This window comes from Phaethon aethereus (genome assembly GCF_964289735.1).
Source record: "Phaethon aethereus genome assembly, chromosome: 12".
In the NCBI taxonomy this organism is placed as follows: Eukaryota; Metazoa; Chordata; class Aves; order Phaethontiformes; family Phaethontidae; genus Phaethon; species Phaethon aethereus.
This window is the reverse complement of record NC_138588.1, coordinates 2,708,295-2,734,764: the sequence shown is the minus strand read 5'-3', so window position 1 is coordinate 2,734,764 and position 26,470 is coordinate 2,708,295. Positions and strand designations below refer to the sequence as shown.

General features: G+C 37.6%; 1 protein-coding gene across 2 annotated transcripts in view; it reads right to left on the bottom strand.

Annotated features, from left to right (window-relative positions):
* The window catches only part of MEGF11 (multiple EGF like domains 11), a gene marked incomplete at its 3' end in the record, with an annotated part of 201,920 nt that extends 178,660 nt beyond the window's left edge, over positions 1-23,260 (bottom strand). For both annotated transcript variants that reach the window (XM_082005373.1, XM_082005374.1), the window contains exons 1-2: positions 23,185-23,260; positions 5,870-5,962 (exon numbers count right to left, since the gene is read on the bottom strand). In XM_082005373.1, the coding sequence (XP_081861499.1) occupies positions 5,870-5,962; positions 23,185-23,245 (154 nt within the window). In that variant the 5' untranslated portion in view covers positions 23,246-23,260. The remainder of the gene's footprint in view (positions 1-5,869; positions 5,963-23,184) is intronic.
* Between the last annotated feature and the right edge of the window lie 3,210 nt (positions 23,261-26,470).

Below are 26,470 nucleotides of genomic sequence, written 5' to 3'. Positions count from 1 at the left end.
CGAATTATCTGTGTAAAAATATATACAGGACATGCTGCTGTGCTACTAACTGCACTGAACAGCAGCTTGTGTTTACATTTTTATTCCCTGGTTACAGGCTGTCCTGCGTAGGCTGGGCCCATGAAGATATGCTGCTACAGAGACTGCTTAACACATGCAACCTGGGTACGCAAGCCCAAGTGCGTGGGTCCAACATCCAGCAGAGGCAAAAATTAAACACAAGCTGTTTACCTGATTACACCAGTTAGAACTGAAAGAGAGAGAAATCAATTCCACTCTGTAACTGCTATGGAAAGATCCTTGTATGAGCTCCTCATTGGAGCTTGTTTTTATACATCTGCATCGCTTTACATGATGTACTTGTCACCGAGTCTGCAAATCACATCAAAATTAAGCTGCAGTTTGAGCTTGGCTTAAATGAAAAGTGTACTAAAACTTTAAAGTCTGCATGCTATGGATATGAAATTCTATTTAGCGATAATTAAGCCTGGATCCCAAGTGAAGTTTCACAACTTTAAACAGTTCTTTAGAAACTGCATCTAAACTCAGCAACTGGAATGACAAATGAAATACAAGGGCTTTGTTGGAAACAGAAACATTGTACCTGGTTCTGTAACCTCATTTGGCACTTACGAACAACAGTCACTGTGATATAAACTCATGGCATAAGACAAATTTCCAAACAAGAAACATGAACAGATGTCCTTCAGGGATCGGCCCTGAATCTACGTAGTGGCTCACGAACAGTTTAGAACAGCTGAAGTGTTGCACCTTTGTACCTCTTTGGGGGACCTTGGTGGTTTCCCAGTCAATCCTATCCTAAAAACCTGAGGACAAAGAATTAACTAATGACTCCAGAAGAGCAGTCCCTGACATTAGGCTGAATTTTTTTTGACCCTGTATTCACAAACCAGGAATCTTTCCTTTGAACTTTATTTCTTCTTTGGAAATAATTCAAAGCATTTTGAGAACACAGAAGCCAAAATCAAGGCTGAAAAACACCACAGACTTACTTTAAAATACTCTATTTTTCTCCTGAGATTTCTCCTTTTGCTTTCCATAGCTTGTCAAGGAAACCCCCTTCAGATTTAGCAAAGTATCTGCAGTTCTCATTCATCACAGGTCTCGGTACTGAAGCACTCCAGCTGCTCTAGGGCTATACCCTTAAATGTGATCTTGCTGTGATGTTATACCCGCCTGTTGCTACAACCTTGTTGATTTTTTACAAAGAGATAAAGATTAAATACTTTCTCGCTCCTAATGACAGTTTGTACAAAACATCCTTTCCAAAGAAAACTATGTTGTCCATATGTGTACATTACTGATCAGCCTATGCCAGACAGCAATATTATAATCTCTCTCCCCCACGTGACATAGCATGAAGAAAAATGATTTGGCAATGTTATGCCAACATCTCTTTAACTACACTTTGGACAAGTACTAAATTTTCTCCAGAAACTAACAGCAAAACAAACATTTTCAAAACCACTTTATTTTTTCATTACAATCTCTGTGCTTTTTTACTTTGAAATTTCTCAAATTGGCACACAAAATTTTAGAAGGTTCTTGCTTTTAATTCAGGGCTCTTGCTCCCAACTTTCTTTTTCCCACCTGTTGCCCACTGTTTTGTGAATCACCTGTTAACCAGAAAGATTTCTGTGATCTTCTCTGCAATGAAAATTCCTCATGAGAGTCAAAATGGTCTTCAATAAGAAGAATGCCTGAGAAGTCTTAGCATTTTGAAAGAACACCTTATTCCTTATAGACCTGATGAATTCAGTGAGAGGCTTGTTTAGATCTCACGGAGGTCTTTTTAGCTGTTTCTTCAAAACTTACTCAGCAACATCCTTAAACACCCACTTAATTTAAAGCAGATGAAAAGTCCTACTCATGTGTCAAGTTAAGGATATGCTTAAGTGCTTTGCTGGATTGGGGCCTAACGGCTTGCAAATACAGATGGCTATTATCAAGACCCAGAAGAGGCCAGGTAACCACCAACAGTCAATTATATTCCTACCAGAACTTCAAGCCAGTATATCATACTGTTTGAAGTTAATTGCTTTGAAATAATTGGACAGGTGAGCAGGTAAGTTCACACAGAGCATTTGCAATTTTCCTTTGTATTTAAAAAAACAGCAGTGCAGATTCCATGGACAAAATGGGCATGATTTTAATAAAACAAGTTAAAAGGGAAGGGGAAAGGTATGGGCTTTTTTAAAAGACTTCTCCTTTTAATTTTTAGCATCATTAAAAGCTTGGAAACATTTTATTCAAGAGCTTCTTTAGTTAATACCTCATTACGTCTCTTTTTATTGTTATGGTAATCAAGCCTTAATATATTGCAGCTTTATAGCATGAAATCAAGGCTAGGCCTGCGGGCGTCGACAGATGTACAACAGCATGCAGTAAAACACAGGTATAAAGGCATGCAGAGCTGAGTATGGCACAGGGTTTTTTTATAATTGTTTAGCAATTCATCTGAAGTTATTTTAACCTTGACAACAGATGAACTCTAACACGTTCCATGATTAGTCACTGGGAAGTTGCACTGAATAGCAAGCTTTGTGGTTGTTGTCTTACAGGTTGAGTTTTAGGATAGCATGAAACGAAGTCTGAGAAAGACGATTAAATTGTTTGGATGACTACAGGCTGTAGCTGGAACTATTCAAAACATTTGAATTTGAATACAGTTTGAGTATATTCTAGCCAAGGGAGAATGGTAACACTGGGAAACTCCATTTAACACCAAAACCTTGCCTCCCCATAGGAAATCGGTGCTCAGTGTCAGAATTCATACCTGGCATAGGCAGTCTTTGCAGCGCACCAAAAAAGAAAAACATTTGGATCTGAATTCTGGTTTTGAAGTGACACTTGGATCTTGTGCTGGAGCTCTGCTTATGTTGAACCTCACACATCAAACCAAATGAAACATATATAACTTATATAATGGTCTGAGATGCAGGGTGTTGAAATACCATCTCAAAAAGAGTGAGTGTCCCTAGATTTTTTCCAGGTAAACAACAAATGACCCCCAGTGTCAGGTACGCTCCATTTCTCAACGTTGTTTTCATAGAATCATAGAAAGGTTTGGGTTGGGAGGGACCTTAATGACCATCTAGTTCCAACCCCCCTGCCATGGGCAGGGACATCTTCCACTAGACCAGGTTGCTCAAAGTCCCAGCCTGGCCTTGAACACTTCCAGGGATGGGGCATCCACAACCTCTCTGGGCAACCTGTTCCACTGCCCCACCACCAGCTTTCAGGAGAGATCATTCAGGAATCACTTATAGTTCATGGGAGATTTTCTAAGTTTAAAGGGTGTGTTTTGGCTAGCAACCCCCTTCCCAGTAAAATAGTTTTAAATACCCAATGTTAAAAGCAGTATGCCTGTGACTTAGTAAAATCACTGATACTGACCATACAGGAAAGTTCTATGGTCCCGCGGGGAGTGGGGTGGCATGAATACAGCCAACAGCTTCATTTTATTTAGAGCACAGCCCAACAGGGCCAGCCATTCAGAAACATCCAACAAATTATATGTGTCATTGCAAACATGTAACCTTCATAGTAGCTACCCAATATTAATGAATAGGAAGAAAGTAGGCACAGGTAATACATTATTCCAGTAGAAATGAAAAATGTTTTCTACGTTATTACTGGATAAGAGTAAGACATGACTCAATACATGGATCATCAATGTATCTGAAAATCCCAGTTAACCTCAGTTAGGCAAAGGCTCCCAGCTTCTCTCTTCTTTCTTGGAAATACTCAGAGTAACGGTTGTACTCTATTCAGCTGATATGCGTCCTATACCTTCTAATTTAAACAAAGTCTCCTAGCAATAAAGACGACAATCATCAAAATTTCTAGTGTCAAGCATAAAGATAAGCAGCGCTCTCAGCTGCAGTAAAAGCTAACTTGTATGAGGCCATTCACACTTACAAGCATTACATTGGACAGTGCTTGTTCAGATCAGACCTTAGGACAAGAACGCATGTTGCCCAGCATATAACAAATGGAATGAAAGACAATGGGCACCATAGTCCAGCAAACACGCTAATTATATTAATAAAATGAAAGCTTAAATTTTGAAGCTAATCTTGGGCTATCATTTATAAAAGTTAACAGGGCATATTTAATTTAGGAATTGGCTAACACTTCTCTTTCTACCACAGAAACCTCATAAATGAAATATACTGGATTGCTGCCCAGTGCGGAAATAAAAGTTATGAATAATGTTTCTATCTCAATCATTGTCAGTGCTTTAATATTCCTAATTACTTTAAAAAGCTAAATATTCAATATAGGAAAAACCTTCTTTTTCTTTTTATCTTCACTTGCAAGATTAGTGCAATTTAATAGGAGTCATTGGATAGTTTTAGCCCACGAGACCGTTCTGTACTTTGACATCTTATCCTTTCCTTCATTATACACAGAACAGAGTGCTTGTGAGTCTGTGTATGCATGTGTGTATAAATATATACATTTTATGTGTATGTCCATGTTATCATAGTATTTTTGTTTCACTTTTTTTTAACTTCTCTAAGTGTATAAATACTCACTGGCTGTTAGATTAAACATATCTATTGCTAAAAATAACCAAAGGATAAAATTAGTTCCTGAGATTCTAGACAATATTTTACAATTGAAGGTACTATTTTTCTTTTTAAAAATATTGTTACAGATAGATATTCAGTATGTTATCATGCCCAGTTTTTCCCTTGTCTACCTGTCAGATAATCCCAAAAGGTTGCTTCAAACCCCAAAGCACGGTCTTTCTTCCTGTCCTTCCTCCTTGCTCTCTCCCTATCACCTTTTCTGCTGTAACTGAGGAGACATCAGCAAAGCTCCAGACAAAACACCAGTAACTTGACCAGAGAAGAGTCTGCCCCATCGACTTCAGTCTCTGGAGGTGTTCATCCCCAGTCACGTTTAACTCTTTTTCTCTTCTAATGCCTCCCTTTATAGATCCCCTTTCTGTTATCTTTTTGCCTGGTAATGATGTCTCTTTTTTAAGATCCAAATCAGTTTGGAAGAAAGGGAGGAACTAAAAGCAAAATGAAATGTTCATTCAGAAAATGACTCACAGCATCTTTCTCCATGCAGCTTTATTTACTTGCCTGACGGACAAATAGACTTAATTTAACAAGCTTATTTCTGTTATGTCAAGAACGCATTGGTCCTGTGTTACATAACATCTATGATGTTTGTATTGGAAAGAATGCTAGCTATTTCATTCCAGCATGAACTAATCACATAGACTTAAACTTATCATTACCAATTAAGAGAGTTTGACACAGCTTCTCCAGCTGAAAGAATTGAAAGCCTCAAGTGTGAATTAATTTCCTAGTAAAAGGTGCAGAACTTCCACCTCTACCATTTCCCCAATTTCTGCAGTATGGATAATTTAGGGTGTGGATTTCAAGTCAGGAGGTAGAATCTGGGCTGCATGAAGAGTCAATGGCAGAACTCCCACTGGCTTCAACAACAGGACAAGGATTCTCCTCTTGTCCCCTTGGACAAGTGCTCCAAGCACTCCACAAAGTATTTAATGAGAATGTGTTGTAGTAAGGATTTAAGAGAGAAAAATTTCATAACAGAGCTATATTATCTATATTGGTATCCCAGTAACAGGGACGAAAGCATTAAAAGCATCCTCCACTACATTTAACACTTCTTTGTAAAAACAAGGAAAAAAGGTGAAAGTCATTGTCATAGGAAAGGGTATTATCACATAGTTGCAAAATAACCAACAGACAACCTTCATTTTTCCACTTAAATCATCCAAGTTCTAAGGCTACGGCTTTATTTAGGGGCTTTTTTTTAATAGCAGCACATATCTTTATCACATTTTTGTGATTTTACTCACCACTAGAGCAATCAGTACCTCCCCATCCTGGTTCACAATGGCAAGTGTCAGGAGAAACACACCTTCCATGCACACACTCCTCTGTGCAGAGTGCTGTCAAGAAGAAACAATACACAGCACTGTAAACTTATTAAGCGATTGGTAAACACACAGTAAACTATGCCTTAGAGAGCAATATTTTGTTTAAAAATATTAAACAAAGCAAACACGCAAAAAATAATTACTTGCAAGATTTAATTAATACTAAGTGACCAAAATAAAATATAGGTCTCTTGACAGCGATAAACTCATTTGTCACTTCAGCTAGCTCTTTGTAATGAAAAACTCTAACATCAGAAATTACTTTGGTTAGCAGTTTTGCTTCATAATAAACTTTTTACTAAACTGACACTTGTTAGTATTATGTTACAGAATACCAGCTGCTTCTGTTGCACTCAAGTTGCTACTGTTCATAATATAAAATGGAGCTCAGTTTTGAAAGTATATTAAGATCCAAAATAGATTTGTAAAAAATAGCTCAAGGAGAAGAAACAATTTTACTTCATGATGCAGTAGCTATAAGTGCAGCCTTGTCTTTTCAAGATGATCAAGTTTTCTGTAACTACAGTGTTATATATCTTATTTGTCCACTCTTGGATTATTTAAAGTTCAATACTCTCAAGATTCAAACTATGAAAAACCAGTTGGTTGTACTGTCTCACTTGCCAGTTGACTAGAGATATACATGGGAGAATCTCCTTTTCTTCTTCCTGAGTGGAAACAGCTCATGGTTGTAAGACTTTTCTTTTCCTGTGCTGCTTTAGTGTCTGACTTATTTTCCAGTGTATGCTGGTATGCCCGTCACATAAAAAAAGTCTTGGACAGTACTGAATAACTACTTTAAAGACTGAACTTTACTGCTTACTGTGTTACTTCCATTTTACCACTTAGGACATTGCCAAAAACTCAGTGTGTCAGTGATTCAAATTGGATGGTTAAGTTGGAAAATATAATTTTCATCTAGACTAACATGTATGAGTTATTAACGAATATGATATAGTGGCAATAAGATCACTATATTTAAAAATATATACATATATATAATGTAGATCATATATATGATATATGTCATCTATGACCTATATTTGTATATCCCATGTTTTTATGTCGGATGGGAAATGTGGGTATTGTGCTTACTTAACCAAGAACTGGCTGAAGCTGGACTGCAAAACACTTATTCCAAGATAACTTTTCATTCCTGTCTAAAAGAAGGCCAGCAAAGCCGATTTGGGTAGTAGCTTTGTGTTGCTGTAATGAAAATCAGGCTGAACTACCCAATTAATTTTAAATCAGCCAGTGAAGCTTCTTAAAGTTGCACTGAGCCTGCATATGAAACACCCTTTCAGTTCCCAGGTACTTCATGGGCCAAACGTTTTCCACCAACGCCTTGTACATTTGAACAATTCCTGCTGTATTTGACGTTCTGTTTGGATTACTAGATTGGATCACATCTTGAATCAGCACTCAAGCTGGCACCAAAGCTGATGGAAACAATTTGCTGTCTATTCTGTGTTTGGGTCATTGCAGACCAAACCACCAAGTTATTCACAATATATTTAAATCCAACTTCAAATCACAAGTGAACTTGGAATAATCCTATGGGACAAATCTTCCTACTCTTTATCCATCAAATCACACGTGACCAGTGATTAGAATATTGCCTCACTATAACGACTGTAAGATCTTTCTAGATTAGTCATTTCCCTTCTAGGTTTGCTGCTTGTCAAAAGTGCAATTTATTCTTATTTCATATCTTGTGTTTAGACAGTATTTCAAGGAGCATGAAATATTGATAGCTAATTCTCTAGTCACTAATTGTCCTAATCTTTTGTGCATTTATTTCACTTGAGTTAGGGTTTCTGAAGACAGTGAGGCATCCTAGTCTACAGCTATAAGGTGAAATTCAAGACAGGGTATTAGGAAAACGGCACTTTGCAATAAAGAAATACACGCCTTCATGCAATAATTTAAAAATGGCTGGTTATGTATGATAAGAAGTCCACATATGGAACAGTCACAAATTTACAAGTACAGTGTACTAAAAGACATACAATATGATGGGATAGGGATACTTTGAAAATTCTGCCCCGTATAGCTTTATCTAAGAATATAATTCTCATTAATGTAACTCTTACACATAAGTTTTATAAGAGGTATGAAAATTGAAACTGAAATTTTTCGGTTCCCTGTATGGACATTTACAATAATAAATCATTCTTACATGTAAAACATGCAACTTTTTTATCCTTTTAACTAGGCCAGGTTCCCAGGTCAAGGCATAATTTGTGAGCAAGAAGGTTGATGGTGGACTATTTCTTTGCTCTTTCAGGTAACAAAACTCCTGCTCATTACTGGTCTGAATTTAGTTGATTTAGCCACACAAACATATCACACCTTAACTATGTTAATGTAAATATGAAATAATAATGACTAATTAAGCTAATAAAGTTTACTTAATCACTTGTCTATGGATGGAAGTGCTGACTTCTTTAGTAGCACTCCAGTCCTTTGGGAAGAGTTCTGTGTAAGACCTACAAGCAAGACTCAAGATAGTGTTCCTCATTCTAAAGCAATCAGTGATAATGCGAAATACAAAAAAGTACTACAGAGAACCGCATTCTTGTTTTTTGGTGTTTTGTAGTCCTGCCTAGCTGAAGATGGCAATGTTTCATGAGCAATTAAAGAGTCAAGTAAGGTAAAGACACTCCTTGGAACTGCGGGTTCTCTCATCTCTGGTTTATTATCTTGCTAAACAAGCAGCTATGAGTTCACTAGTATACAGTCATTTAAAGCTATGAAATTACACAAGAATAATCCCATATGTGGGGGTCACAGAAATTTAAAAAAAAAGGGGAAGTTTTGATATAAGCCATTTTATTCAGAGAGGCAAGTAACCAGACTCCGGCACTGTCTGACTTGAATCAGGCCTATAAAGGTCCATATAAAGGTCATATTAGGGTACAACTTTAAAGATTTACCATAGCAAATAAAATTTTGAATTTTCCCTATAAAAGGGAAGTCTTGCCTTGCTCTAATCTTTAGAGTTTAAATTAATTTTTCATTCTATTAACATTCAACATAATAGGATACAATGGTCCCCAAGGCATTCTTCATAATATACTTTGTACAGTGGTTTGCAAATGATCTTACTAGTTAATGGAACTATAAAAATTACTTGCACATAAAGGTCAAGAAAAATAAAGGTAAGTATATACTTTCTGACATTGTCCTGTTCAACACTCAGCTAAAAGCCCCTGGAGTAAAGAAAACTGGTACTAATGCAAGGAATATAATTCCTCCCAGTATAATAGCCTGAGCAGTTCAACCTTTGGAATTCCAGACTTCTTATGCCTGCCTTTTCCCTTGACCAATTCTCTTGAACAATCCAGCACCTCATTGATCAGTTTATTATTAGCATTCTTGGCATCAGTTGAAGATCAGTTGGTATTTTGATTCAGTCTGGTAATAAAATGACCTACATCAAAGCCCTGCCAAACTGCCATCTTTGTAGCAATGCATTTAGCATGAGTTATTTGGCCATATTCAAGGTCACACAGCAACTGCTCCTTATCATGGAATAAAGTCAACAAAAGGGTTCTGTAACAATTCATTTGATGCTTATCACTTACTTTATAATTACAAACAGTGCTTTTTTTAACATATAAGGTCAATCCTCAGGGAAATAGACCTAAAGATTAAACTCTTTTCACACCTGAAATGACTGCATAGTTTTCTTTAAGACTTTAAGACTAATTTTTTGATTGTTGCCCTGAATTTGAATTAAGATAGAGTAAATGGGTTGTCTGTCACTCCTATCTACAAAGGTATGAAATAGCCAGGATATTGTTATTAAGTTGTCCATTGCTAAGTGGAGCAGACTCTTCTGTCTGGAGAACACTTTCATTGCAGAATTACTTCAAGTGAGTGGCACCACAGATAGCTTATCCCAGACAAAAGCAGCCTACAGGCCAGGGATCCAGAATTACTCTGTCTTCAGAGCAATGGTGCTGCATTCCTCTGTGGGGACCCAAACTATGACTTTGCAGGGTTTAACCCTGCTGTACCACGCTGTTTTACACACACTGTCATACCCTGCCCATCACTACATTATCAACCCATTGACTACTTGTACTCCATTAAGCAACGTAACTAACGCCTGCCACAACAACCACCTTTGCCTCTTTCCTAGAGGTGAAAGTGCATTTAGAGAAGAGTTTCATTCTAGGGGATGAAGTATGGAGTGATTTAGCTCGGGAAAGTTTGTTAACTTGTCCAAACATATAACTTGCGTATTTATTTCACAAAAGGCAGAGTCAAAAAAATGTGTCTTGTGCTTGCGATGGAATGTGGTAACATTTGCAGCGGTCCTTTGAACCTGGAGGAGTTCACAGTCACTGACCCAGCAAGTTCCATCTCCCTTCCACTTCACCTGATGGGACTTTGCTGTGCCAGACAAGCAAAATATCTTCACAACAAAGACCAGTATAATTACAAAGTCTAAAGGAACACAGTGTAGAAAGCAGAAAACAGACTTCATGAACTGCACTCATTCACAGCAGCATGCGCTGCTGAAGAGACGTGTGGAGTATTCTGTACAAGCTAGAGTTTCCTAGGCTCTGCAGGCGTTCTGCCCAGGGATTGTAGTGCAGCCAGGAGGTGGTGGAAAGCATAAATAACAGTAGATACATTATAATAATGGAAAACATTGCTAAATGCAAATACAGATGCTACTATATGAAAGCATAGACACAATACAAAATTCAGGTACCCTCCTAGAACTACACAGAATGAACTGGTCTATTCTGACTGCACATGTTGCAAAAGGACACTGCCCCATTACTGCAAGTTCTTAAAAATATTTTTATTTTCTCTGCCCTACCATAGGCAGTTTCTGCCAGTTTTTCTTCACTATACACTGATCTCACCCAAACTCTGACCAATTTCATTTATTTGCTGTGAACCAAAAGTAGACCTGCATTTTTTCTAAATGTTGCTGGTATTTTAACTTCAGATCATCTAACCAGTTTGCCCCATGCTTGATAGCTGTTGGACTACAGAAGGCAGAAATTTAAGGGAAGAAGTGATGTTTTCCTTCACTATTCAATATGTGTCCCAGGAAAAATTTGGGCCACTTTAGCACATTCCTTCAGTCCCTTGTGCCACTTTTAAAGGAGAGAATAATTTTGTCAGGTGAAATAGTAGTTATCTCATGGCCAGTGGTTTCAGATAATGCAGAGAGGTCAAAGAAGATGAGAAAAGATTAAAAAGATGCTTGCCCCTTATCCATTAGGAATCTATTCACTCAGGGCCACTCTGGTGTTTCCATCTTAATGTACTGGCCTGAATCCAGGTTGTGCTGAGTCTAGGTTATTAGCTTCATTAGATAAGCCTGTAGTCAGCTTTTGGCTAGATTCTCTTAGAATGTGCTCAGAAAAGGGAGGTTTGATAGGAGAAGAAAGATGACTACAGCTAATGCATCTAGGTAGGTTTTCCTCATTCTTAGATTATTGCGTATTTGTGGAACGGAAGATTCCCTCTCTAAATCACTGACTTTCTGCCAGGAATCATGCTGATTAGATGGTTTCCTGAATAATTGTTTCAATGATGTGGGATAATAGTTCTTTGCATTGCTTAATGTCTATTTCTGTGGTCATCTCTCAGGATACATCCATTAATTTATCACCTTGAATAGCACTTTAATGCAGGGTTTCACAACCTTAATAGATGAAGATACAAAAAGAGCTCAAAGCCTGCTCAGGCTTTGAGGAATTTATTGTTTCAGTGTATGGCAACCCTTATTTTTCATATCCCTCTTGGTATCCAATGAAAGTACTAATAAAAAAATACAAAAACAAAGAGATCAATGTGAGCAAAGGGAAAATGAGCCTGATGCAGATCATTAACAGCAATGGGTCGCAAGATCAACTCCTTTTCCTGTAGGTGCAATTCCATTACATTTTTTGGGTAGATTTGGAATTTGAGACTATGCATCTATGCAATCAGAACAGAATCAATGGTCTTTCTTGTCATCTGGGACATGGGGAGTCTCTGACCACTGCCTTAGCGAGATATTGATCTGCTCAAGATAGCAGCCAGGTTGTGTTATCCTCAGTCTTGACACCCTGCCAAAGCTTAGGGAGTAGGCTATGCCAGAGATGACTTATGAATGTCTAAAGTAAAAGAATTGAGGAGATAGATACATTTTGGGGATTTTGTCTTCTCCCAGGAGCAGAATCTGACATATGTCCGTGTCATTATTGACAAAGTATCAGTAAATCCCTGTATGAATCTGCTAGGAGGTGAAGATTTGTTAATAAGCATAAAACCTACGATAGTTTCAGCTCAGATTTCTATTACCAGATAAATGCAATATGGGGCTCTGATGACTAATGAGAAGGTGAACACAGGGACTCCCACATTCTTGTCATCGCTGAGTGTCCCAAGTAGATGACATGGGCTAGTGTACAGGTCCTGGAATAATTCCAGCCAGACCTCAGTGTTTCAGACTCTCAGGTCCCTCACAGGAGGAACACTCACAGTTTACTGATTATCGGAGGATCTGGCACTAATGAGAATCTAGTTTACTCCATGTAGGCCTTACTCTAGGGAGTGATTAGGGAGGTAAACTGTGCTGGGAGAAGGTCAAGGCAGAGAAGAGGCTGCCACTTTTTCTACGTGCCCTGAGAAAAGCAAGACTGGTGCAACACTTTTTGGAACTGCAGTCTGGTTGGTTCTGAGGAAAAGCTGAGCTGGAGCAGCACATCCCTGAGACAGGAATGGCATTGCATCACATCAATGACCGTAAAATAGTGGCAGTGACAGTAATAGAGGAGAAAGTTAGAGCCCTGCAAAAGGAGAGGTCGATGGGAGTCACACATTTAACACACTCTTTGTGTCATTTTGATGCCCTGTTGGCTTCATCTGCTCTGGTAGAGAGAGGGAAAGGGAGATAGTACTTACCATTTAATAATGTCTGAACGAGAGCCGAAAAGCAGCCTCCTTGTAGCAGCAAATGTCAGAAGAGCAGAACTGGGGTCAGTAAGCTGAACCGCTTTTTGTCTTTGGCTGTGTGAATAACAGAAGAGCTTTGTAGTACTTCAAAGCACTAAAAGGGGATTGTGGGAAGGCATTGCAGGACTCTGAGCACTGAAGTGCATCTGCCCTGCAAAGTGGACAGGTTACGAGGTTGGGTAAAAGCAACACTAACCCATTAGTCTGTAGATAAAGTCACAACCAAGCTCTGGCAAGAGGAACGTGTGCAAAGGCATGAGGGAGTTAAGATTAAGAACCTAGGCAAATTCTGCAATGAAGACAAAGCATCTGTCTAATGCCTGATTTCAACAGATTCATGACTAACATGACACGTAGAAGGAAGACCTCAGACCAAGGTCAGAGATGACAGTCCACACAGGGTTGTCTGGCTCACCCCCAGTGCTCCATAGGGATCAGGAGATACAAGCACCCGTGTTTGCTCTGTAGGGTGAAGAGAGAAATTCCACCTTCAGGTGAAATCCTGACCACTCTAAGGTTAAGTCAGTCACATTCCGAAATCACTTACCATTTCCAAGGCTCAGTCTTTCTCACTGCCATCACAGAAGGTGAATCTGAGCCCATAGAGAACTCTTTGGAAATGAGCTAAATATTGATAATTGTTGATCATTTAAGGCCTGCAACTGATTTTATGCATTTTATGCCATTACTTCAACTAGAAATAATCATTGCATTCTACCATGTTGAGAGGAAAGGCTTATGCTGAGATCAATTCTGCGGATCAATGTTCTAATACAATATTATTCTGTGGCATAATTTCAGCATTTAACTTTTTCTGGTAAGCGATTTCCCATTGCCTCACTGCAGGGTTCAAAACAATCATTATTACTAGTTCAAACTGTTAATGAGGTTAAGAGAGACCCTGAATCAGCAGAGCAGAATCTATAACCCAGGAAAGCTTTTCCCCTCCTGTGCCCTTTGTCTACTCCTTCTATTTTGGTAAATTGACCAACTCTTTCCAGCAATTTGTAGAAAATACATTTGCACCAGTTAATTTTCTACTGGAACTTGATTCATCCAACCAGCAAACTTAATGACAATTTGTCTGCAAATTATGCCTTCTACTGCACCTTTAGAAAGAGTGCTACTATCTTTTTGTAAGTAACATAGAAATATTAACATCTACTCTTATGCACTGTCTTTCAGTCTCCCTGTGTATGATCTAGCAGACCCCACGCCACCTCACTAAAGGCACTCAAATAGTCTTTGCCAGCAGGAGGCTCCAGGTTTTTTTTTGGAGGGCAGAAGAGGGAAGAAGCAATTCTCCTGTGCTAAAACCAGTGGAAGAATTCCCCAGTCTTAACCTTAGGGGAATTTTTTTTGTTGCCTGAGGGAATGAAATTCTTGACAGGCTGGGGAATAGAGGAGAAAGCTGTACCTAACGTAGAACCCTGGTCCTTGCAGCTTTCCTGCCAACATATGGAGAAGCTGCCAAACCTATCAGAAGAGCAAGCACAACCTGATCTACCAAACTACCTGTGATGGCAGGTAGTATCAAACTACACTCAACTGCTGAAGGAACAACTGTTCTCCACTCATAGGTATGGGTATCCTCATCTGCAGTCTGGGCTTTCCTAGGAGTTGTGCTGCAAAAGTAAGTGAGCTGCCAGCTGTGAAGTGTAAAGTTAGAAATTAGCTAAAAGTGGTAAGTCAGAAATAAACAAACATTTCCATCATAAAAAGGTGATAACTAAATTACAGATGACCAGGTAAGTACTTGTATCAGACATGGCAGAACTGCATGAAACTCCTCAGTTGTGGGGTGAGTCTCACTACAGTATGTTTCTACTGCCTTGCTTCATTCACAGCTACCCCACCCTTCTTATTGTGACTGTATCACTCAAATAGACACAAAATTTATGGGTTCCAACACTGGCTGAGTAGCTGTTTGATTTAAGCAGTGATAGAGGAAGCATATAGGTTAATGTCAAAGAAAATGAGCTACTATAATAAAAATTTATAGCAAGGGCAAGATTCTCAGAGGTGCTACAGCAGACAGTAAGAGAGACATGAGCAGGACTTTGACCTAAGCAGTGTAGTAAAATAACCAAGCCATCTTGCCTTGTTCTCTGGAAATGCACCTCAAAATTACAGCACTTGCATATTTTGCTACAGATTACCTGCTCAGGGCATTAAGTGAATTTACTTGTGTACAAATTCCATCATATTATTGTTCCTGTGAAATATTTATTTTTGGATCTGGTAGCATTGCTACATGACCGTAGTTCTCCGGTTACAGGCTTGCCCCAAATTGTGGGTCTCATGCCAAGAAAATTCTATTTTCTGTCAGTAAAAGATACAGGTCCACTGATGATTGATTTTCATAGGCAGAGAGTATGTGCTGTGTGTAAGAGTGAGGATGGGTGCATCAAAAATATTGTTCCTAAAAGATCAAAAGTAGATAGATTGAGACATCTGGACTGCATGGTACTTCTGGCTATCTTTGCAACACCTAATAAAACTAAATTATACCGATTCTCCTAGATAAAGTTTAGTTCTGTAGCACATTGAATAAACTATTGATTTTTCAAACAAAATCTTTCTTCATTCTTATTCCTAATTTCATCAAGCCAATCTAACAGAAATCCTTTCTTTGTTTCTTACCAAAATAGGAAGACTATGGACAAATTTCTAAAGGCAAACCTGTCATTGAGGCCAGGCTATTCGGTGGCATGGGCCCTAGAGGGCCAACGCATTTCAGGTTTCATTTCAGATCAAGCCACACACTGCAAATGAAGGTCACCCTGATGAAATCAAGGATAGAAGTATAGTCTGAAGATCATGTGAATGTATAAGCTACACTAACATTACTGGGGGTGGAATATTTAAATGCAGGCACTTTTCTCACATTTCAAAAGGAACCACAGCAATGTGTTTCAGAGCAAAAAGAACTGCAAAAAAGACCCCAGGGAACAAATCATTGGATAATTATGGGGGCTGATTCTCATCTCAAGCCACTAATTTAAACTATCTGTAAGCAACTCTAGGTTGCAGGTGGTCAGCTGATTTAAGATCAAGTCTAATTTCTTAGTTATGTCTAAATGTCTTTTTAGATAAAAGAAAGAGAAACTTTCTACTAATGAGACATAGCAAAATGTACTTTCCAATTCCTATGATTCACACTCTTGCCTGAAAATGGAAGATGGGAGTCAGAAAGAAAATCTTTTACCTGTGCTGTCAAAAGCTATTGAAGATGCCTACCCTTTACTATAAGGTAAATGTTAAATAGCGTTTGCATAAACAAAACTATTACATTTGGATCTTTTAATGTTTTTAAAAGGAATTTTAAAACTTAATATTTTAAAAGCAATTTTATTTAAACTGTAGATTTTGCTAAAACATGACACTTGTGAATGCAGATGTATTGATATCAGATCCTAAGGTACGTATCAGTGACGTGCTTGAGCAGAGCTTGTGTATACACTACACTGCTGTAACTGAAAGCCTCCTTTTGTTGCTTGCTATACCGAATACCAGGTTTAATTTCTTTACAAGTATGCTCATAGCGTGTTTCATACACAGTTTCTTATTTTGAATTAGAAAAAAACCACTTCGTTTGACTCAATTTACATACTTAAGTTGTAAGCTTTTTCAAGTAAGGCTAACTTTTAGTGGTTTTGCACACGGATTTCTAGGCATTACAGTAATAAAAGTAAATCGTGGTAGTCAGAAAGGAAAAATCTTGATAAAAAGAAGGAAAGCTTTGGGACTAAATAGATGGAAAATTTCTCTTGACTCACTGCATCAAAGAAAGTGAGGTTTGCAAAAGTGAATACCTATGTTAGAAATACTGAGCTTAAGATAAATTATTCAAAAATGTTTGGTGATCACATCTGCCATGGACTGAAGTTTCATGAAAAATTTCCCTGGAGAGCCTTAAAAAAACCTTTATTAAGTGAAAAGCATGTGCAACAATGCACAAATAGGAAGTGGAATGCTATAATCCTGTAACAGAAAGAAAAAGAGAATGTCTGTGTAAACAGTCAGAGAATATCTGGTTCTAGAGGAAGTATCTATGTCTGGTTAGAAGAGGTCTGTCTCTGATTAACCTTTTTGGTATCTGATTAATACTCTGACAATGTATTAGAATATGAAGTATTAACAGATGCTTTTCAAGCAATCAGCCAACATCATCATCTTCTTTTAATCTCAATCCATCCTATGTTGCTGGTATCCATTCCCTTGCATAGACTTATAAAAACAAGATTCTGTCCATCCCAGATATATTTATTAAGCCCCTTGAGACATTACATAGCTTCAGCATACCCTCCTTTCCACCTTTATGCTATTCTCATTCCTTTGTACGAATACTTTGTTTCTACTTCTACTGCATTTCTTCCAGAAGTCCTTCCTTATTTCATTACTACTCCCCACCAGCATCTTTGCAAATCCATCAGCATCCAGAAGCTGACTGCAAATATAAAATGATGGATGGGAGATGAGAATTGATTTTTTCACTTTCCCATCAAAGAGGTCTCTCCATTATCTTTAGGCTAAATAGTAACCCAGTGTCTTCATCTATGCCACAAAATGAACTGACCTACTTTAAGGCTTGTCTCCCTCTTCCTGCCCACGTGCACCTGCCTTCCCAAGATGCTCAGAATGCATAAGCAAAGGCCTCTACTGTTTGCAGAGCTGTGGCCTGCTCCACTGTGTTCTGTAAGATGGTATATATTAGACATCGGTGTATGACTCCTAGGTTACACTCGGCAGTACGGTAGCAGAAGTTGAATGCAGATAACCGGTTCTGTTGCATGCTCCTTCTCTTGCTTTCCTATCAACTCACCTGCTCATTCAACAGGAAATGGGGATTCCTCCCAGTCACCACACAGCAGTAAGAATGTTGCTGCTACTATGACTATGGCTACTACTACTACTATTAGAAGCAGAATTTCGTAATTCCTGTGCAAGTTTCCCCTCAGATGAGAACACAGGACCCAAATTATTTCCCCCATATTCTTCACTGGAAAAAGATGTATGGAGTCATCTCAAATGCATATAAAAGGAGAAATTTCAAAGTGTCTCCTACTGTCATTTCAACTCTGTAGTTAATAAAGCTATATGCGGATTAGCCTTCTACAGCATTTTGTTGCACTCATGCATCCCAAACCAGAAAGAAAAAAAGAATGTCCCCTGATACAAAGTATCTATGTACTGCTCTATCATTCCCCTTAATTTATTTTGCATTATTGATGTACAGTATGCTGTACTTGAATAATGTAACAGCAGGGCTCTTAGAGAGAGCACTAGCACCAGCTTTAATGTGTGTCTATAAAGATAAGAAAAATATATTTCCTAAGTCCAGCAGTTTTCAAACAATATATTTTCAAGTTACAGGAATGCTCACCATGAGGAATTTAAAATTGAGGTGAGAAGGGGGGACAACTTTTCTTCTAAAATGTTAATGAGCTACTACCTTATAAAGTGAAAATAATCAACAATTCTGACATAGGAACAAACATTATGAATATTCAGGAAGTTTAAGCCGCTGATTCAACATTTTCTAAGAGTGTACAACTTTTGCACTGATCACATAAGTCATTATTTCTCTTTTCATCGTAAGTACACTCTACTGCGGTGTCGGCGTGTTGTTGTAACATATGCATTGAATTGCAAGTATTGTAATTCATCCAGATGGCAGGAAGCTTTGGAATTGTTACTCCTATGGTACAGATGTTTAACAATCTAGCCATATGGCTCCAATAAGGCAGCCTTTTCAAAGATTACAAAAGCTGCAGTAGACATGCAGCCTTGTAAATTTGAGGGCAATCCCAAGGTATGAATGTTCATATTGCTACAATACATAAGCATACATCACACTATGAAGTTGGCATGTCTATTGGAATTACAGTATGAAACATTATTTAAAATCCTGAAAAGAATCAGGTCCTAAATTTGCATGATTTCACCAAGTCAGCTATTAAAGGAACATTCCTCATTTGTTTTTGAAATTCATTAATGATGTCAGGCATAGGCTAGCTGAAAAGATGGGTAAATAACTACATGCAAACACAATGATGTCCCTAACCTCTGGCCTCAGTGAACAACTACTCTGGGTGACAAACTGAGATTCAACCAGTGAGACCAAGAATTTCTCCATAAAAAATTTGTCAAAGTCAAGGAGTCCTGATGATGGTTGCGGCAATTGCAATGTGGAAAGCTGAATGTTGAAAAACAATCTGAGATCAATAATAACTTGGCCAAGAAAGGAGAGAACCATGAAATGGTCAATCTATAACTCTACTGAATTTTGGCAGGTTTGAATGACAGCGAAATGGCAGCAAATAAGATTGTTAAATCGCTAATCCCATCATTATTGGATCCTGTCACATTGCATAGACTTACACTCTTTTTCTAATGTATAAGGTACGAGAGTGAAAAATAGAACCATTAAAAGCTAAAATATCTCAATCTATGAAGAAAAGGTGAATTCCCAACTTTGTGTTTTGCGGTTGTTTTTTTCTACCAGAAAGTCAGATGCAAGTAGATGCTGCTTGCAGTCCCATCTTCCTTTTCTCTGGTGCTCGGGTCTCTGACCCTTTGTTACCTAAGAAGAAACGTCTCTTTTATATAAATCTGTTGTGCAAGAATAAGATTAAAATGGACAGACTGAACAAAGCATTGGTCTCTCAGACCAAAATGTATCCATTTACTACACAAGGGATCTCTTTCCACCTGACATATGCTTAAAGGGAAGTATTCAACTACCATCTACTCAAAGGGTAAAAATCACGAAAGAGCCATGTAATATTCCTTTTTTTTCAAGCAGCAAAGTATGCAGGTATTCAGAGATGCTTTATCTACCACAGACACTAACCTAGGCAGTATAATTTTAAAACATCCTTATGAAAAACTTGAAAGGCAATTGAACCCTGTGGTTATTTTAAAAAACATTTTCTGCAGTTTATGTATTTGCTCTGCAAAAGCTTACCTTAGCATACAAAGTATAGTAAATCACAGTTGCTCTGATTTACTACCCAGACTATGCTGTTTGTTTTCAGGGACAGCTCAGTGAAAAGCTATGTCATGTGTAAGAACATTCAGAGAAGGAGAATAATTTTGCAAAACTACTAGAATGGTAGCACCATTTCTAAGATATCAATGGGAAAAAAACGCAGATGTGCATTTGCAGCATTTTTCAGGTGGTATTTTTTGAATACCATTATAACACAAAAATATTCCAAGCCCTTTATAGGCACAAAGACAATTTCATACCCCAAAATTCTGTAGTCTGGGCTGGACAGATGTATAACTTACCAGTCAACAAGTTAAATGATTTGACCTTGTGCCTGAATTCCACATTTTATGGGGCAGTAGCATATATAGATCTCAAAAAGGCAAAGAAGATACCAGAGGAAGAGTGGCAGAGCAAGAAGCTCTGGGCCAACCCAATTATTTCGAACTGAGGGTAGATTTTATTAGACGTAATCCATTTAGTAAATCCCAATAGGAGGCCAAAGATAAAAACATATATCTGACATTTCTTTTAAAAATAGTAAATGAGAAGGCAAAAGATCAAAACAGTAGCTGAAAGCCTTCACTCCTGCTTTAAAATACAAGAAACAGTCATTAATAGAGATTTAAACTCATCCTTCCCTAGTCTAAACATGTCACTGTTAATTACAAAGCTATTTAACTTTTGCAAGAAATAAAGACTGCTATTAATGAAAGAAGAACCAATTAGCCTTTAATCTACACACTGTTTTTTAATCAAACTTTCTTTTGATCATCAGACTCACTGCGGGATGTATTCTCTCCTCCCCATGTTGTAGTGGCTTCCATGATTGCTAATGGAATAGATTTTAAAGGGCTGGCTGAGTGAGGAGAAGCTTCTCTGCAGGGCTGGAGCTTCATTCCCTTCTTGCCAGTGGATCTTAGAGGAAACACAATCATCTCTGAACCATGCCGTCCTGTGACAGCATAGACAAGTGGAATGGTTTTGATGGTGTCTCCTGACCTCTCTCTTGTAGCAGCTACCATTAAAGGAGCAGGCACTGAACATGCCTAGAGGAATGTGGGACAGGAGTACTAGACTACCTTGTTAGGAAACAGCAGCAAATATCAGTTTAAAGAAAAGAAAGAAAGGGAAAGGGAAGGTAAGGAAAGGAGCAAAAGCAGGGAGGTGCCACCAGGAATGAAAATGGAATTCACTGCTGACTGCAAACCATGATGAATGGGAGAATTTGCTTGTTGGCACAGGAAGGTATTGCGGAAAAACAAAACAAAACTAATGGTACCAGGGCTTGATGTGTTAGAAATAAAAGGGTTGGCATGAAAAGTATCACATTAGCTAAATATTGTTGTGCGTTCAAACTGTTGGTTGCAGGGTCAGAGAGTTTTGATGAGGTTTTTTGGTTTTGGGGTGATTTTTCTTTTGGCTACTTGTGGCTACTTGTGGTATCAAAACAATAAGACCAAGTATCTAGAATCAGTCATGATGGAGATCTTCTTCCTTTACATCATTTCTCTCCCAGTTGCACTTGTTGCTTAGATCTCCCAGGAAGGAGGATAGAAAATGTCCCCAAGGAATGCACTTTGCATTTATGATCATGCAGATAATGAAATACAAGAACCTGACTCTTGCACATGTAAACAACAGAGAGACTGTAAGTATTATCTGCACTGTGTCAAACATGAAACTCCTGATCTGATAGATGCTGCCTGTTCTGCATTAGCAAAACTTTGGTGTATGGTATATGCTATTCTTTCTCCATAATAGAAAGAAAATATTTGCCTGGCAGCAGCAGAACTCTTGACTATTAATACTAGCAAAAAAGCACTTTAAAATAAATGTTAATATCCTCAAAGAATCAGAAAGTCTGCAGAGATCTCCTGTTGTTGCAACCAGTATGGCAATTAAAAAAAAAAAAAAATCAATAGATTACAGAGAGAAAAGTGGAAATAAATATGTTCTGTGCCAGGCAGGAATTTGAGTCACAAAATTCAAGTTGATAATAAAAGTATGTGGAACAACTGCTGTAATTAAATTGATGCTTGAGAAATTTAAAGTTAAATACATATTTCACAGAGGAAGAATTTTAGCAAAGACAATAGGCTACATTAAATGGTTTTCAGGACTTGAGTAACAGCACTTCACACTTCAGAAGATCAAATTATTATTCTTTCTGTAAAATAAGGCTAATTCTAATGCCTTATCTCAAAGGGATGGTAATTTTTCACAGTCCAAAGCCCCTTTAAAGTAACTGTTTGGCATAAAGGTCATTTAAAATAAGATTAGGGTCTATTCATGTTTTTGAGGTGCTCATATACTACAATATAAGTACAATATAGGTACTCAAATAAAAACACCAACAGAACTAGATAGAAATAACTTTAAAGCGCTGTGTCAAGATATTTAAAGTGAGATGGATAATTGTATCATTTTCACATTTAAATTATTCTACGGCATTCTAGACCTGTCAATAAAATTTGGATTCTGATGCTGATCAAAACCTCCTTGTGTTTTTCTTGTGTCATAATCCCATTCTAACAAGATGTAGACAAGAGATCCCCAGCTCCACCTTCCTTTTGAGCAAAGTGTAGCAAATGCGTTCTGTCTCAGCATACTTAGAGAGCTGCAATATTGAAAACACGTGACATTAATGTACTGGACATTTTAGTTAACAAAGCTCTTAGATGTTGCTGAAAGATTCATTTTGCATTTTGTCCCTCTCAGACTGACCTAACACACTCCAGAGTTTTTTATTTAATTATACCATGTAATTAGGACAAAGTTCTTCTGACATTTGTGAAGCTTCAAAAAGGGCAAAATTATTGACAGGAACCATATGAAACACAATGAGATTTTAACTGTTCTTACCCAGGGTAAGAACTTTCAAAGTTAAGAGGCAGAAACTTTATGCTGTTTCTTAAATTATTTAATAGTTCATTCCTAAGAGTGTTCTTGGTTCCCCTAATTCTTTACCATTAGTGCATAAATTACTCCCCAAAGTAAAGTCTGATTCAAGAAAGCACTCATGAACTTGATTAACTCCCTCTCCAATGATTTCAGGAAAATTTTACTTAGGTGCTTGAAATGTATATACCTGAAATGAATTGAAATGTTCTGTATCTGCAATTGTGACTGAAATCATTGGGACCTGAAGGTTCTGAGCAGCTCTGAAAATCAGCCCTTAATATTACAACTGCAATACATCTTTAATTTGTCTACAGCTCCTCCAAAAATTACTTTTATTGTCACAGCTGAATCAAAGCTCTGTACATACGTATACAGTAGTCTCCACTTTCGTAATATCCAGGGCAGCACTGAGATCTTCGCCGATACATAGTTCTTAGTCCTCTTCGATATGCTGTTTTATAACTTATTCTAAATTGCAAGACAGAAAGCCATTTGACAATATTGAAAATCAATTCCTACTGTTGGAATTATATTTGTGTTAAATTATAGTAAGCATAGCATTCAATAATTATTTTAAAATGCATGAAAGCTTTTGATATTAAAAGCCACAATAAAAAAAATCAATACTTGATTTGAAACTTGAAATATAACTCGTATTATAAACACAGTACTCATGACAGTCAGTCACAGTAGCCCTTTCTAGGACTGCTACCTTAAAACACTTCCCTAGTCCTGAAGCAAGGGCAAGGAGTTTCTTCAAGAATAAATTATTCATTTCTGCATATCAGCAAGGTCAGCTATCATCAATGGAATGAACAGAACCTTCTACAGAGACCACTGTGTCAGCGTGCTACACAAGAAATTACCACAATGGAAACTGCTCTCAATACACAAAACATGAAGTTAACCCCAAGTGATTTCTTCCTGCTTGCTAACCCTTACAAGGCATTAATGCCTTGCAAAATGACATTATAGTCCCAGTTCAGTATTTAAAGCATGTTTTCCCAACTACAATATGTAGTCCACAGAAATTAAAAGGTGTTAAGCATTCTGTAGCTTTTCTAGACTTATTCATAGCATTAGCAATGATACCACAGTAGAAAAGGAATATTTAACAGCAAATATTTAACAGGAAACACTTCAAGACAGCTTTTTTCATGTTAGTTTATTTGAAATTACCTAAATTGAACAAAATCTATTATCCCTCATGTTAGATAAACTGATCGAATTTACTCTGCTGCATTCCAAGCTATGCAACAACCCAGAAATCTCTGCATCTCTGTTCAATTCCATACATTGTAACACAGAAGCGAAAAACCAAAACCCCAGTCACACTGGGATGGTGCTGAACAACCTCTTTGCTACTGAATGCATGAAAGTTAAGGTACTAAGTAGCTTGCTAAAACCCCCTTGAAAGACTGCAAATATTAATGGATGTTTTTTAGGATACTTTTCTACTTGGAATTGGAATGAATATAACAGTGATAACTTGCAGCCTAGGAAAAATTAACGGTTTAGTATCAGCTTTCATTCAGTGCTAGAAATAGACCCATCCTCATTTTGCCTGATTTTCAATACAGATTTGGGTGCTGTATTTCAAATATGGATCCATTTATAACTGCCATTAATGCTCAAGTGCCTGATTCTTCAAGATTTAGGAGTAAACCTGGCCATGCACTGATCACTTGGAAAGGATAGCTGGTTGTGTAATAAAACACTTCCAATCACATGGCTGGGTGAACGGCAAGGATACATGCTCCCAAACGGCCCCGTAAAGAGTCTGACTACCATTGATCTCACTCAAATTTCATGCAAAAATCTCTCAACTTCAATCACTGCCCTAGAATGCCAAACACCCTGGCTATTGTACTAAAATACATCTTTGTGTACATATCTGTATTAGAGTACCACAAAAATTTTGATAAATAAAAGGTATGTGAGGAGATGAAAAGGCAAAATAAAACTGAAATATCTGGGGATCATCTCTTACCTATGTCTAGTGCACTTGAACCAGTTCAGTATGTCAGTACATCTTGTATAATAGATCTGATCAAAAGGATGAGCATAAGATTCCTGTACTGTCACAGCGTAGCTAGGAGTAGACAAAGAAAGAAAGTGAAAGGCTGTTGCAACATGAAAAGCTTCAGTTCCCTGTTTTGCTACTCATCTAACTCCAGTATGAGAAATAATTAAATCAATAATCTTAGAAACTTTGGACATTATCAAAAATGAGAAAAGGGCTTCCTTCAACCACAACTTTTCCTGAAAATTTTGGAAATGTTTCTAGCTTGGGCTCCATAACTGAACTAGAGATTTCACTCTGAGTAATAAACCATTCCCTTCTGGAAAAAAACCAAATGTTGCTAAAATCCATGGTAATTTAGAAGGTGGAAAGGGCATTTGGTTAACTTGACAGTGCAAATTTTAGAACAGAGGAAATCACCGTGTTTTTAAAACGTGTCAGTTGCCTTCCTGCCTAGGGCTGTTAATTTTTGCTTGTATTCCACAACACTAATAAGAGCCCATATTAACTTTGCACTGCTGCATTTGCCAGCACGATGGGATGCTCACACTTCATTTTATGATGAAGCAGCATCATTACTTCAAATATTGGGTGCACCATCAAATAGGATCATTTGTAAAAGGTTGAAGAGTGTGTATTTTTCTGCTGTACAAATTTAATCCTTTTAATTTGTAGTAGAAATAACCTCAGAACTATCTGAAAATTGTAACATGAGTTAACTGGTATCTAGATTTGGAACACTTTTGCATATTGTTAGAATGTGATTACCCCCCTTTGTACAAATGAATGGATCTAAATAAAAACTGGCAAACTGATGAGAAATCAGAGAGCTCCAACAATGCTAAGAATTCAGCAGTCTCCTTCCCAAAACACTACTTATTCATGCAACAGTTACTGTAATAATTACTACAATTATATTTCAAGTGTCTGGGCCTCTCACATGAAATAGGAACACAAATCTCATTGACTTGTTAGTCTCAGTCATTTTAGAATGTTGTATTGCCCTACAATAAGTGTGTGCACTGCTTAAGAGACTCATACTCTCGGGTTCTGATCAGGAAACAAGCTCTACTTTATCAGATCTACAATATCTTTGGAGAATGAAACTGAAATCATTCTAGGCAGGGTCAAGACCCAGGATTTAGATCCTCCAAGACATTCATTATATCTATTGTCTTAATTATCCAAGTGATTTCCTTCTCATCAATGGGACTGCTGATGTGATTAAGCCCTGAGAGATTGCACCCCAAAGGGGATACCACAATATTTGCTTGGAGTGTCTGATTGGCTTGAAATCAAAGATTGGACCATTACTGTCCTGCATGTCATGCCCCTTCTAGACAAGCCAAGATTCTACTAGACGTTGCCTTTGCCCTCTATCACAATTTGCTGGGTGTGACAATAATGTTTTTACTTCTACTAATGCCAAAATGTAAAATATTTACATTGCTCATTATTAATGTAAAACAGTAACACTCACAAATCTTGATTATTATTTTATGATCCCGTTTGTTATCCAGCAATTGCCCTAACAATCTTTTCCCTTTGATTTATTAACATCTAAGTAACAAAGTCATCTTGGTCAGTACAACCAATCAATTTTGGTATTTAATTTTTGTTTCTCCTTGAT